This window comes from Pyxicephalus adspersus, chromosome Z (genome assembly GCF_032062135.1).
Source record: "Pyxicephalus adspersus chromosome Z, UCB_Pads_2.0, whole genome shotgun sequence".
In the NCBI taxonomy this organism is placed as follows: Eukaryota; Metazoa; Chordata; class Amphibia; order Anura; family Pyxicephalidae; genus Pyxicephalus; species Pyxicephalus adspersus.
Window position 1 is genome coordinate 55,134,037 of NC_092871.1, and position 15,762 is coordinate 55,149,798.

Genomic DNA, 15,762 nt, shown 5'->3' on the forward strand with positions numbered 1-15,762 from the left:
TTTCATCTGAGAAAGTTTGTGTAAATGACAAATAAATATTAAATACATTAAAACAAAATTCAGAATAAGACCGGGCTATAAACATTTTTTGTAAAAAGATATATTTACACATTATTTTACATTACATGGATTGCATACTGGAGCCTATAGAATATGCAGCTTCCTAATATTTCTGGACAAATAAAATAGTACCACAGAAGGGAAATTTGAATATTGGGAGAGCTGATTGTTGAATGTATCTAATTATGTATGACAAGGTCCTTTTATCATAAAGAGGACCAGGTACCAAAACGCAAGGTTGCTAAAAACTGGTCAATCTTTATAAAATTGGCACTTGTGGTAAAAAAAAAGGTAAAATGTATTTACCCTGTGCCTTATATATTCAGCAATATCATGGAATCACTGGGAATACTAAATCCCCTGACAAGATGATTTTGTACTGTGCTTGAGTGACTCCCAGAATTTGGGATACTCAGCTGAGTGCAAGTCAAGTTTAGTTTTGTAATCTCCCTATGGGTGTTTTTTTTTTTTAGATTTTGGTGGAAGCTTTAAGCACTAGTGTTCTATTTTAGTTCTACACTTTTAGGAAGCCACCTAAATGTCCTATTTATGTTAGAGGCTGTGTTAAAATTTTGTTAAACTAAACTCAGGCTGATAAATTCTTCTGCCAGCTACTGATAAAGGATTCTTATCTGTGGCAAAATGAGAAAAAAAAAAAGTTTCTTTCCTTTGCTGTTTTTGAATTCTCAACTGTTAACTGTTAGTTAAAAACACACTGACAAAATGGATGCCAAATTTAGCCCACCTTTTCATAGATCTGAGGCTGAATGGTTCATCCCTGTACATTATTGGCTCTTGTGTTCCAGCTATGCAGTGACAAAAAATGTACAATGCATTTTAGGTTGTTCTGTTTCTGGCAGTGAACCTGAACACTTTTCAGACAAATTGTAAAGTTAAAAAAAAATCTATACTTAAAAAGTTTGTTTTTGGATATCCTCCATCCTCTCTTCTACAATTACCACCAAAGTGAATTACATTAATATTTTTCTAAACCACTACCTGAGAGCAATACTAAAATAAGTTGCCTAGAACTTGCAATATACAGTATACCCACTGTTTTTTTTTTTTTTTGAACTGATTGGAATTCCTTTTACAATAACATGAAGGTACCCCACCTCCCTGAGCCCCTGTCCTGCTGTTGTTTAAAGAACATGGTACCTTGTAAAAACTTGGCCCAACCAAAAAGATTTTAGGATTTAGACAGAGAATGGAAGGATTAGGGGAACTTTACTGATGCCTCTGCCCCTATTTAGGAGTTGACAGTTGCAAGGCAGAACAAGAAGTAACAAAAATCACCCCAATTCCTGTCCATATAATGGCTGTTACATAGAAATGGAAATAAGGGAAGTTACCCTTTTGCAGTAAGAAACACAATGGAAACTGAAAATTCTTGCCATTGTTTCCTGCCAGTAAACAAAGTATAGAAAAATCTCACCTCCTTTATAATTGATGCTTGAAAATACAGACACAGGGTAACAAGTGACACAGAGTGGTCACAGAAGCAGGAATAAATTTTTCTTTCCTGGCTACAGTTTAGTAAGGGGCGTTACTGCTTCCTCTAGATTCGGCACATTGGGATGCGGTGACTGTTGATAACGTCCTCCTGTTTCTTGGCAGCTTTATGCTTGAAGATGTGTGGCCTCCTCTGTGCTCGCAGTAATTGTCGATTATAGAAGCCAACAGTTATCCCTGTGAGGAGACACAGTAGTATGCTGGCAGCAAACAAGGCAATGCCAATTAACAGGAAATAGAGATACTCATAAAGAGTGAAAAAGTTGTGGCAATGGTCAAAAGAGCTGTGTTCAATTTGCAGCATCGGGTACTGGCTCAAGTACTTTGGAACGCCACAGAGTGTTCGCTGCTTTTCTGAAAAGTAAATCATTTTTGTAAGACAAAGGATTTGTACACTAGAGTTCCCCACCCAAGGTACAGATAACAACTCTTACATTCTGTCCCTCTGGAATTGTTTTTTGCCCAAGCTGTTATAAATATGTATTTTTGTTTGTTTTTACCAAAAAGAGACACATACAGCAATGAAAAACTGACTAAGGCCCTGGTCCAAAATCACTATATTGAGAACATAATACTTTTGGCTAGAGGAGTACTTTAAATTTAACTTTATTATCAGCTAAATTCAATTTCATTCTGGGTGCATCAGAAAAATAATAGTGTTTAGCTGTTTCAGTAGCTTAAGTAGAAAAGCATATCCTTTGCCAGTATGCTATAGAAAAGGACCCTGTGTGTTTGTGTGGAAGCCGTGGTCTTAGGTCTTCCACACAGACAGCCATGATCCTGTTAGGAGCTAGAGATCTTCAACCAGCAGGGAGTGTGAGCTTTCCAGATTGTAGAGCTCTCGCTCTAACTCAGCAGGGAATACCTTGAACCTTTGCAAAGAGATCACTGTTTCCACACAGGGAGTAGCTTGCTGGAAAATGCCAACACTATTTGTTTTTTGTTTTTTATTTCACATCACTTTTATTTATATTTCTCTCACACTTACATATAGACAAAGTTGTCCTGTGAAATGACAGTCAAAGGGTTTGGATTACTCTCTCACTATTTTGTTTCCTTTCAATAGTAACCATTTAAAAGGTTTGAAAGGAAACAATATTTACCGGTCTAGCAGGTAGTGAGTTTTTTCTTCAATCTTTCAATGGGTACAGAACCCATAGAATCTTCTACATCCATCTCACTTCCATTTAAAGGTATGGTAGATGTCTGGTTCCCCACCAGGTACTAGGGTTCTATTTCCCAGCTCCTGCATCACTCCTTTGTCATGTAATGAGGTAGGGACTGGCAGGTGGAATCATAGTACACAATGTCTAGGAAGAAGATTCTTCTGGCCCTGTCGCTTTTGTAAAGAGGGGAAATAGGACTCACCATCCACTGTACTAATAAAGATTCGTGTTTTTTGGAAGGTTAGTTAATAAAACAGCCAACCAATAACTGGGTAGGGGGTGTAGACAGTTCACAAACATAACTACAATTTACTTTTCTTGAAGGTTTGGAAGGATCTACAGAAAAAAGTAATATTCTGCTCAAACTAAATCCTTGTAAGAAAAAAAATGGAAACTGCTCTTGCTGATGGCAGTATTGTGTAAGATTTAAAGTTGTACTAATCCAGTCGCTACCATCTGGTGATTCCCAAACCTGAACAAAGCTTGAATTCAAAAAAATGCCCAAAATAGAAATGTCTGTCTTTCTGGTTTGTTTCAGGGTATAAAGTCACTAGATGGCAGAAAAAATATCAGTACAACAGCTTCAGATCCTGCACCCTAAAAACAACTGGTATCTTGCATTCCAAAGAATTTCTTACCGTAAATTGCCTCAGAATGCTCTGTCATCCAGGAGAGAAGATATTGTATCTCACATGTGCAGGCCCAAGGATTTCCATCCAATCTTAGTTCTATGAGAGATGGTAGTTTGTACAGAATATCTACTCTCAGGCTATTCAAGGAATTGCTATGTAGATGAAGGGCTTGCAGGTTTGTCAGAGATTCCAAAATGTTCCCAGGCAGCCAGGAAATTTGGTTGTTGCCAAGATTTAAAGTTTTTAAACTGGAGAGTGGTTGAAAAACCTCAGGTTTTAGAACTATTAGTTGGTTGCTGCTTAGATCCAGATAGGTAAGATTCTTCAGATTTTGAAAAGCCTGGGAGTGAATATTAAAAATTATATTGTTGTGAAGCTCAAGGCGTTTCAGATTTGGATATTTGTAGAATGACAATGTCTTAAGACCTGTGATTTTATTGTAGGCCAGTAGCATGGTGTGGCTATCTTCATCTAAATCTTCTGGAACAAAATGCAATCCTTTGCCATAGCAGTCCATTTTTCCACTGGAACAAGAGCAGATATCAGGGCAACACAATATCTTTAGACTGTTGAGACCAATGAAGATACAATGTATTGAGAACCCCACAAGACTCTTCATCTTTTGATTGGTTTGTTCCATCAAAGCAAACATCAAATAGGGGCTGTACAAATGTTTTTAAGACTTTCTGAAGCACATAGCTAAACTCAGAACATTGATCTCACGGGTCTTCTTGGTTGGTTTCTATGAACTACCTTCCTCGTTCAGTGTGATAAGTTAAACTGGCAGATATTCTAAACTATAAAGTCTTAAGTTAAAAGACAAGTCATATGAGCTGTGCAAATATTCTCAGAGATTAATTGAGGGTTGTGTGCCCTCTGCATTGCTGCATTGTTCTATTATTGACAGAGAACCAAGAGATGACTCCACCCAGCAGGATAAAGTAAGAAGATAAATATTTCTCACTCCAGGCAGAAAGGACATATTGTAAGAGATTAACAAGGCTGACATAATAGTATTTGTATTAGAGGTTGAAACATCTAAAGTTTCCTTTTGTCAGTTTAGGAGAATCAAGGTGAGAAATAAAGGAGAGATTATCATAAAAAAATACTTGAAGAACGGCCTAATCAGAATGGTTGATTTTTGAAACTATTATTAAATGGAGAGGTTTCTTGATTAACCATCAGTTCTTTTAATGGCTTGGAGCTATAACCATGCTTCCTGTTTAACAACTATTGAGATATGTCAACTGCATAGGGAAAGCATTGTTTTCACTAAATCAGAAGGAGTAGCATAGCACAATCATTGAGTGGAACTGCAGAGCAAGAATACAAGTCACCATTTATCTGTCTATTTAACAACTTTCTTCCACTTCTGTTTTTCCTCTTATTACTTTTCTGCCTCTCATCTCTTTGTATCTCACAAAAAAAAAAATTTAAAAATAAACTGTAAAAAATCTGTTAAATTGGTGAGGATGTTACGCTGCCGGCAACTGCCAGGTTGCGGCCCCTGTGAATGCAGTGGCAGGTGACTGCTGACAAACGGGAATTAGGCGAGGTGTAGGAGCGTCAAACAGATTCGAGATCAAACAAGCCAGAGATCAGGGCAGGTGGCAAGCAGGAGTAGTCATGGTCAAACTGGGGTCGGTACATGAACAATCAGAAACAGGAGACACAAACTGGAACAATGGGAATCTGGGAGCAGAGCCAAAGGAACTCCTTGTTCAGGCAACTTCCTGTTCTAGTGACTTCTTTTTATAGGGGAGGTCATAAGGCAGATGGAAATCACATTACCCGCAGGTAAGAGAAACCACCACCAGAGGAAATGTGGGAGCAGAGGCAGCTCAGGTGGTGTTAGCACTTCTGTCAGCAGATGGAGTGCTTCTGCAGAATATTCTGGTTCTCTGGGGTAAAGGGGCAGCACTCATGGGATCACGTGACTCAGAGCAGGAAGTGACCAGCGGACCGGTTTCCTGAACAGGGGTGCTGCTGCTGGCTGCAGAGGAATGTGAGGTGGGTGGTACAGACACAGGCACAGATCCCCTGGTCCTTCGGGGATCTGTGACACATTTACTGGTTAGTGCCCTGGGTTACAATGTTGAGGTACATTACAAAGGAGGTAGAAATATCTAGGAAGATTTATTAAAACACTTTCTCCTTTTTTCTCACGAGCAGGCAAGCCCCCAAAAGCCCCCAAAAAAAGTCCATACAAACTCAACTCTTCAGGAAGCTTGGACAGCCCCAAGGATCTTAGGCTGAGCGATTGAACCTGAAAGAAGCCATTGGCTGCAGTAGCAAACAACTATCAGGGTCTAATATGCAAACTAAGGTTACTTCGAAGCATAATTTTTGCACAGATACAACTCAAGCAAATATGGGCTGTGCCGGCACCATAAGCATCAGGCTGCTTTGGTGCTAGCAACATTTTCAGGGTTGCTATTAAAAGGTAATATAGAAAAAGTTTTATAAAACCTCATATATGCCCATTTCTGCAACCCCGTCCAATTAATAATTAGAATTTGTCCACCAAAGACATTTAGGACACATTTGGGGGTGTTGATCTATTTGGCCCCCCACAGCTTTTACTGGTTAGTTCCTCTAAATTCCACCTCATTGCTGTCTCCTACAGTGACCTGGAGGCCAACAGGAGGATCCAATAAAACTATGGGGACTCAGGAGATAGTCACTTCTATAAATGTTAGTTTTTCATCTGACTTTAGGATACCATTTTGGAGTTCAGTATGGATGGCTACGTAAAAGGTAAGTATTCTTTCTAAACAGGTATGTGTTCTCTTTTTTTAAGGTTCCCCTTTAAAACAACTAAAACTTTTGCTTTAGTGCTTTCTGGCAAATTAAAGAATAATAGATTAATATATACTCTACTTTATATCCCTGCTGCTACCTGGACAATTTCAATTGTCTAAAAAATGTAAACTTTGAAAGCTTTTTAAAGCTTTTTAAACATAATGATTTACTAACAGGCATCATATATTTTTTTGTCTTTGCCTTAAACTTACCAAAGTAGACTGAAAATTCAGCAATTATCTGAAACATGTTGGAAGAAAGCAGTGGAAACAAAGAAATACTAAATATTCGTATTTGTCCATCTTTACCAACTAAATTCTTTTCTATTATAGTCATGTAATCACTCAGTTAAGGAGAGTAAAATCTAAAGAAAATTTAATTGGAAGCAATTGGATGCTTTTAATAAATAGCCATTTGAAGAAGGTCCTTCTCCACTTACCACAGATGTACATGACAATGTTTTATTGGCAGGGGTTCCCTGAGACCTGAAAAGATTGTAAGGGGGTCCCAGAGTTCTTGAAAGGAGTGACAACTCCCTGATGCCTAATACTCACCTTTACAGATCCCTGTAGTCAGTACTGCCTCCAACATCACTGGCAACAATACGCAATGAATGAGGAAGATGAGACTATCACATGATAGGATGGGTGATGTCACTTCCTTATTGTGTAACAACATGGTGTCTCACCTGCGTTGAAATCCCAAGCTGTGATGTCCTGCCTAATTTACCCTGCTAGACTTCATTACACCTCTGTTAGTTTGTTCCACCTGAAAGAAAAGCCCCAATGGATAATCAAAGAAGAGTGGACTCCTATTTGCCCAGCCTGTGATTACATATCGTGTATCTGTGGGAGGAAGAAAAGAAGAGGAGGGAGGGAAAGCCAGTTTCGATTTTGCGAATGACATTAAAATCAATAGGCCGACTTTAAACAATAATAGCAAAACCCCTATACATGTTAAAACCAGCAAATTTGCTAGGTAAGTATACAAAAGTTAAAAAAGACCTTGTGGTTTTCCAGAAAATGACAGGCAAAGTGAATGCAGGTAAATAGAATTTTTGCGTGATGGACAGCGTCCAGAATGCAGCACAAATAATAGAACATTGAGAGAGGGTGAACTCAACCCACTAGCAACAGTCTATGCCAACAAAACAGCAGGAAAACGCGTTGCTATTTAATGAACACACTCCTTTTAAATTTACATAGCTGCATTATATCTTAACGCTATAAAAATCCCATTTATTATTATTAATATTATTAATATTAATAATAATAATAATAATAATAAATGCTAGCTGGTATCATGACCTGGATGACATGTGTTAGGAATGCCACCCATAAAGTTGTGAGCAAGTAGTGGTGACATTAGGGAAAAGGATGGAGGACCAGAGATGGAGTGTGGGTCAGTGAGAGCAGTAGCAGTGTGTGGCCTCTGGTCAGCTACCGCCAGGGTGACTGCTATGGTAAGAGTCATAGAGAGCTGGGTGCAGTGCCTCGTCAATGCCACACAGAAATGTACAATTTTAGTGAATAAAGTACTGACAGGCGGCAGCAGCAACAGCAGGCGGAGGAGGCGGAGAGCCCTAAGACGGAGTGGGGACCGCATTGTTAACTGGCATCTAGAGCTGGGTGTAGTGTATCATCAATGCCCCCCAGAAGTGTACAATTTTAGTGAATGAAGTACTAGCAGGCAGCAGCAACAGCAGCAGGAGGAGGCGGTGGGCCCTGAGAGGAAGCGTGGACTGCATTGGTAATTGGCATATAGAGCTGGGTGTAGTGCATCGTCAATGCCACCCTGAAGTGTGTAATACAATTAAAGTGAATAAACTACTGACAGGCGGCAGCAATAGCAGGAGGAGGAGGCGGTGGGCCCTGAGAAGGAGAGTGGACGGCATTGGTAACTGGCATCTAGAGCTGGGTGTAGTGCATCATCACTGACACCCAGAAGTGTGTAGTACCATTTCTGTGAATAGAGTACTGGGCAGGCAACAGCAGCAACAGCAGCAGGAGGAGGCGGTGGGCTCTGAGACAGAGTGTGGAGCGCATTGGTAACTGACATCTAGAGCTGGGTGTAGTGCATCGTCAATGACACCGAGAAGTGTGTAATACAATATTAGTGAATAAAGTACTGACAGGCGGCAGCAGCAACAGCAGGAGGACTCGGTGGGCTCTGAGACAGAGTGTGGACCGCATTTGTAACTGGCATCTAGAGCTGGGTGTAGTGGATCGCCAATGACACCCAGAAGTGTGTAATACAATTATAGTGAATAAAGTACTGACAGGTGGCAGCAGCAACAGCATCAGGAGGAGGCGGTGGGCCCTGAGATGGAGTGTGGACTGCATTTATAACTAACATCTAGAGCTGGGTGTAGTGCATCGTCAATGACACCCAGGGGTGTGTAATGCAATTTTAGTGAATGGAGTACTGAAAGGCGGCAGCAGCAACATCATCAGGAGAAGGTGGTGGGCCCTGGGACGGAGCTGGGACCGCATTTGTAACTGGCATCTAGAGCTGGGTGTAGTGCATCGCCAATGCCAACTAGATGTTTGTAATACCATTTTTAAGAATGGTGTACTCACAGGTGTCAGCAGCAACAAGAGGAGGAGGAGGCAGTGGGCCCTGAGATGGGAGCGTGGACATCATGGGTAACTGGAATCTAAAGCTGGGTACTGAGCAGACGCCAGCAGTAACAGCAGAAGGAGGAGCCCTGAGACGGAGCAAGGACGACATTAGAGGTTGAAGCCATCACATATATGGACAGTGTAGAAGCTGTAGCTATTAGAGACATTGCTGTGTAGGGGACTGCCTTTTCCTATCTGCTAGCTGTAACTTTGTAAAATGCGGCATGGACAGCATTAGTAACTGGCATCTAGAGCTGGGTACTGGGCAGGCAGCACTAATTATTATTAGGCAGTAGGCCCTGAGACGAAGTGTGAACCGCATTGTTACCTGACATCTAGAGCTGGGTACTGGACAGGCGGCAAAAGCAACAGCAGGAGGAAGAGGCGGTGGGCCCTGAGACAAAGCAAGGATGGCATTAAAGGTTGAGGCCATCACCTTTATGGAGAGTGTAGAAGCCGTAGCTATTGGAGACATGAATGGATGAACGAGATCCCACTGTCCCTACAGTGGCAGTTGGCCCTGAGACGGAGTGTGGATGGCATTTTTACTCCTCAGTGTACAATAGCTACATCTTCTACACTGTCCATGTAGGTGATGGCAGTTTGCCCTGAGACGGAGCATGGACAGCATTGGTAACTGACATCTAGAGCTGGGTACTGGGCAGGCAGCAGCAGTAACAGCAGAAGGAGGAGGAGGAGGTAAACCCTGAGACGGATCAAGGACGGCAATAAAGATTGAGGCCATCACCTACATGGACAATGTAGAAGCTGTAGCTACTGGAGACATTGCTCTGTAGGGGACTGCCTTTTTCAATCTGCTAGCTGTACCTTTGTAAAATGCGGCATGGACAGCATTGGTAACTTGTATCCACAGCTGGGTACTGGGCAGGCAGCAGCTGTAATAGCATGAGGAGGAGGCGATGGGCCCTGGGACGGAGTGTGGATGGCATTAACTGGCATCTAGAGCTGGGTACTGAGAAGGCAGCAACAGTAACAGCAGAAGGAGGAGGCATTAGCCCCGGAGACCGAGTGTGGACGACATTAGTACCTGGCATCTAGGGCTGGGTACTGGGCAGGCAGCAGCAGTAACAGCAGGAGGAGGAGGCGGTTGGCTCCGACACCAAGTGTAGACGGCATTAGTATCTGGCATCTAGAGTTTGGTACTGGGCGGACAGAAGCAGTAAAAGCATGGGGAGGCGATAGGCCCTAAGTTGGAGTGAGGACGACATTAGTAACTGCCATGAAGTGCTGGGTACAAGGCAGGCAGCAGCAGTACCAGCAGGAGGAGAAGACAGTGGGCTCTGAGACAAAGTGTGGACAGCATTAGTATCTTGCATTTAGAGTTGGGTACTGGGCAGTCAGCAGCAGTAACAGCAGGAGGAGGAGGTGGCGAGCTCTAAGACCAAATGTGGATGGCATTAGAATCTGGCATTTAGAGTTGGGTACTGTGCAGGCAGCAGAAGTAAAAGCAGGAGGCGGTGTGCTCTGAAACTAAGGGTGGACGGCATTACTATCTGGCATCTAGAGTTGGGTACAGGACAGGCAGCAGTAGTAACAGCAGGAGGAGGAGGAGGTGGGCTCTGAGTTTAAGTGTGAACGGAAAAAATATCAGGCATCTAGAGTTGAGTAGTGGGCAGGCAGCAGAAGTAAACAGCATGAGGAGGAGGTGTTGGACCCAAAGACGGAGTGTGGACGACATTAGTAACTGACATCTAGAGCTGGGTACTGGGAAGGCAGCAGCATTAACAGCAGGAGGAGGCGTTAGGCGCTGAGAAAGAGTGTGGACGACATTAGTAACTGACATGTAGAGCTGGGTACTAGGCAGGCAGCATCAGTAACAGCAGGAGAAGGCGGTGGGCTCTAAACCAATTGTTGACGGCATTATTATCTGGCATCTAGAATTAGGTACTGGACATGCAGCAGCAGTTACAGCATGATTAGCAGGCGGTGCGCCCTGAGAAAGAGTATGGATGACATTAGTAACTGGCATCTAGACTTGGGTACTGGGCAGGCAGCATCAGTAACAGCTGGAGGAAGAGGCGGTGGGCGCCGGGACCAAGTGTGGACGGCATTAGTATCTAGCATCTAGATTTGGGTACTGGGCAGGCATCAGCAGAAAAAGCATGATTAGCAGGCGGTGGGCCCTGAGATGGAGTGTGGGTGACATTAGTAAAAGGCATCTAGAGTTGGATACTGGGCAGGCAGCATCAGTAACAGATGGAGGAGGAGGCGGTGGGCTCTGAGACCAAGTGTGGACAGCATTAGTATCTTGCATCTAGAGTTGGGTACTGGGCAGGCAGCAGCAGTAACAGCAGGAGGAGGTGGTGGGCTCTTTGACAAAGCGTGGACGACATTAGTATCTGGCATCTAGAGTTGGGTACAGGGCAGGCAGCAACAGTAACAGCAGGAAGAGGGGGCCGTGGGCTCTGAGACAAAGTGTGGATGACATTAGTATCTGGCATCTAAAGTTGGGTGCTAGGCAAGCAGCAGCAGTAACAGCAGGTGGAGGCGTTGGGCTCTGAGACGAAGTGTGGACGGCATTAGTATCTGGCATCTATAATTGGGTACTGGGCAGGCAGCAGCAGTAAAAGCAGGAGGAGGAGGCAGTGGGCTCTTAATAAAGTGTGGACAGCATTATTAACTGGCATCTAGAGCTGTGACAGCTTAACAGATCCTCCTTAATCGCGCAGCTGAAATCTAATCGCCTTAATTGGCAGATTCGCGACCCCTATTGCTCATTATTATCAAGGCAGAAATCCAGCTGGCAGTGAGGGGGCGAGTGTACGAGCGCACTCAACTCCGGACCGCGGGAAACTGACTCGCTGGAAGCGCGAAAGTACGCGCGACCGGCAAGCGCGGATTTCATTGATGAATCAGGGCCTATAAGTCACTCTATTAATCTTTTCCGATATTAGGAACAGGCCAATAAATTTGGGTCCTAGCTTGGCTGAGGGTTGGCAGAGGGGAATATTGCGGGTAGACACCCAAACCAGATCAGCCGGTTGGAACTGGGGCTCAGGGAATCTATGGCGATCTGCAAACCTCTTCTGCTGGGCTACTGCCTCTCTAAGATTACTTTGGACCTGGTTCCAAACATATTGGGAACGTTCCACCCAATTGTTAAGGACGGGAAGATCAGAGGGTGGACCAGACAGGGAGAACACTTTGGGACTCCGACCCCCGACAGACATAAATGGAGAGATCCTGGTGGAGGAGTGCTCTGCGTTGTTATATGCCACCTCTGCAAAGGGGAGATAGTCAGCCCATCTCTCCTGGCAACCAGATACAAAGCTCCCGAGGTATTGTTCCAATGTTTGGTTTATTCGGTCTGGCCATTCATCTCGGGGTGGAACCCTGACGAAAAGGAAAGCTTGATGCCCATTTGGGCACAGAACACCCTCCAGAACCGAGACACAAACTGAACCCCATGGTCTGAAACAATGTTCTCCGAAGCCCCATGCAGGCAGAACACATGAAACACAAATAAATCAGCCAAATCCTTGGCTGAGGGTAACTTGGGTAGCGGTATGAAACGGGCTTGCTTACGAAAGCGATCTACCACTACCCAGATCATCGTAAACCCTAAGGACCCTGGAAGGTCCGTGATAAAGTCCATGGATATGTGGGTCCATGGAGCAGCAGGAATGGGCAGACGTGATCTGACAGAATATACCCTAAAAAAGCAACCTCACATACCTCGAAGGCACAATTCTCCAATTTCGCAAACAGTTTTCTCTGAGTTTCTGGAGGACCTAGCGTAAGTGTGCTCTGTGGAGGAAAAGATAAGATGAATAAATCAAAATATCATCAAGATACACAACCACAAATTTACCCAGAAATTCTCAGAATACATCCAAGAAAACTTAGAGAAGGGCGTTATCCGGCAGGGTCTTAACCCACCATCCTTCTTCTCCACAAAAAAGAAGCCAGCACCCGCAGGGGAAGAGGATGGCTGGATGAAGCCCTTCTCTAAGTTTTCTTGGATGTATTCCTTCTGGGCCTTTATCTCTGGCCCGGTGAGATTGAACAAATGACCCCTAGGGGGCATGGTACCCGGGAGTAACTCAATGGGGCAATCATAGGAACGATGAGGTGGGAGTTTGTAAGCTGATCAAGGGCAGAAAACATCAGCAAACTCCTGGTAAGGCTCGGGCAGTTTTTTAACACCTCAAGGGCCCATACTGGCATTACTGGAGTCAGGCATCTAGCCTGACATTTGGTTCCCCACTGAATGATTTGACCCGACTCCCAATTAATAATAGGGTTATGGGATTTCAACCAAGGGAGGCCTAAAATCAGGGGGGGGTTTTACCATTCTGATCACAATAAGGCGGATCACTTCCTTATGGGAGGCCCCCACTGTTAATTGCACTTCTGGGGTAATAGAGGGTGTAAGACCCTGTTGAAGAGGGGTGCCATCAATGGCGGCTAAGGACAGTTCAGGTCCAAGAGGGGCCACTGGTATTCCCAATTCAGAGGCAACATCTTGGTCCAGTAGGTTACCATCTGCCTCGAAGTCAGGAAAGGCCATGACTTGGTGGGACTTCCCATCCCAGGATATGGTAGCTGGCACCAGGATGCGTCAAATAGACCAGGCCAACTGGTCTGAGAGGCTCCCTTCTGCACCCCCGATACGCTGGAACATTTCAGGTCCTTTGCGAGGGCATGTCCTTGCCCTGTGACCAGGGTCGCCACAATAAAGACAAAGTCCACCTTGCAAACGCCGATTGCACTCGGCGGGGGCGAGTTTGGATGACCCAATCTCCATGGGTTCCCCCAGGTCAGGCATAGAGGATGGAAACTTTGCAGGGGGTGTGGCGTTGGAAGTATTCACTAGAGGTCTAGGTTAGGAGGAGAACGACTCCTGGTTTTACGGACGGCTTTTTCTAGACGGTGTTCCCGGATCCTCCGGTCAACACAGATGGACTGCTGTATCGCAAGATCCAGGGTGGACAGAGAAGGGAGACCCAACAGCAGGTCTTTGACTTGATCACTGAGACCTTGACGGAAGCGATGGAGCACAGCTGCATTTCCCCAACAGGTACAGGTGGCCCAGCGCCGAAATTCTGCTGCATATTCTTCCATGGGACGCCTTCCCTGAGGTAGGTATTCCAAGTTTATCTCCGCTGTCCGGGTCAGGTCCGGGTCATCATAAATCACCCCCATAACAGCAAAGAAGTCAGTGACAGAACTGAATACAGGATAATATGAAGGCAAATTGAATGCCCATCTCTGCGGCTCACCTTTCAGGAGGGAGATGACCACTCCAATACGTTTGTGTGTTGTCCCCGAGGCAATAGGGCGAAGTTGGAAGTACAGAAGACAGGAGTCCCGGAAGTTGGGGGAAGTCCTCTCTGTTCCCAGAAAATTTCTCGGGTAATGAAATCTGGGCTTCCTCTGGCACAGGTGGGCTGGATACATTTGGATGCGAGTCCTGCCCTGGGAGCGACCACAATTCACCTGCCAGTGTTCTCCCCAGAAATTTTTTTCAGCCGGGTGGTAGGAAGCTGTAGCCAGGTTGTAAAAAAGGGGGTGTGGCAAAACACGGCAAATGTAGTGCTCCCAGTTGTTTATGCCATGGGTATCCAGTAACCTCTTATTGTTTCAGTGTTCTATCTTCTCTCAATTATTTGTTACAACTTTGTAATGCCTTCCCCGTTAGTATATCCAATTTTTCTATTCTATGTATTTTGCCAGAACTGTCCTATGCCGTGTATTGTGACCCAACTTACTAGTGTTCTAAGTTTTAAGAGTTGTGAATTCAGCCTAACTTCAGATGTGCTCCTGTGTCTATATTTAGTTAAAGTGAACTTTTGTGAAAACATTTTTTTTCACTTGATTCTTTTACAAAATTAGCCCAGTGGGCCCATGCCGGCTCAGCTTCCAACTTTTAGCTGCCTTGCACTGCGCATGCATTAGATTGAACACTTTTTTTTTACATTATAGGAAATCCTCTGAAGGTGCATGCACACAAGGAGCAATGCAGAGCCTCTTGGGATATGTGACACAAAAATCCAAGGAGGCTGTGGATTTCCCCTTCGGTCTTTACCGAAATGGAAGTGAAGACTGAAGGGGAGAGGTCCTCTCCACAAAAGTGTAAAAACCAAAAAACGCACATTTTTCCATTATGTAACAGAGAAAGTCACTCTTTATTGTAGCGATGCTTTAATAGCATCATGCATGTTATATCAGATAGGGACAAGACAGACAGTGACCCCCTCTCATCACTGCCCGAATTCTATTTAAAAACACTGTCTGTGACGTTTATCCGCAGTGTGTAATGTCATCGGCAGCGCAGTGTGATAGCTATGTGAGTGTAAAAGCTGCTTATCATATTCTGCAGCCTAACCACTCGCTGTGTTCAAACCTTCAGATCTCCTAAAACGTTGGTTGTATTAACTTGAAATTTTGAAGGTACACGGGGAGGCATAGGAAACTGAAACTGTAGGTGCAAGTGGGGGACACTTGTGGCTAAACCTTTTTAAAATGTAATTAGTATGGCATTACGAGAACATAAATCTCTACCTAGCAAAGTTTGCTGCCTGCTCTGTTACACATATCTCTCTGCATCTTACCTCAAACCCCAATTTCTCTAGAATTAAGAGGTGCAGGGAAACAAAAATATAGGAGTAAGTGGGAGACACGTGTGGGGATCACCTTTCATCACCATGACATCTTTACACTTCCTTGTTACACATGACTGTAACCTTCCTGTACCTTAACCTCAATAAAATTTAGTGGGCAGAGTTCATTTTCTAATGATACTATAGTGATGAGGTTTTAGGGGATGTTAGTCACTGATGTTCCCCACTTGTACCTATATTTTTGGTTTCTTACACCTCCTCATTCCCCAATTGAAGTTCAGAATGTTAGTTAAGTGGACAGGAATGTGTAACAGGGCAGGGAGGCCCATTTAGATGGGCAGAGTGTTTTATGTTCTAATGATGCTGTAGTAATGAGATTGGAAGG

At 44.0% G+C, this 15,762-nt stretch overlaps 1 protein-coding gene across 1 annotated transcript; it reads right to left on the reverse strand.

The window, feature by feature from the left end:
• Positions 1-1,618: 1,618 nt before the first annotated feature.
• Positions 1,619-3,989, reverse strand: LRRC26 (leucine rich repeat containing 26). Its single transcript, XM_072431535.1, has 2 exons — positions 3,377-3,989; positions 1,619-1,926 (listed from the first exon to the last, which is right to left on the reverse strand). Exons 1-2 carry the CDS (start codon positions 3,987-3,989, stop codon positions 1,619-1,621), a joined length of 921 nt encoding a protein of 306 aa, XP_072287636.1.
• Positions 3,990-15,762: the final 11,773 nt, after the last annotated feature.

Coding starts and splice junctions, on each gene's coding strand:
- LRRC26 (XM_072431535.1), bottom strand. CDS start 3,989: ATGAAGAGTCTTGTGGGGTTCTCAATACATTGTATCTTCATTGGTCTC. Junction 1,927..3,376: donor GCATTCTGAGGCAATTTACG/GTAAGAAATTCT, acceptor TTTACTTTTCAG/AAAAGCAGCGAACACTCTGT.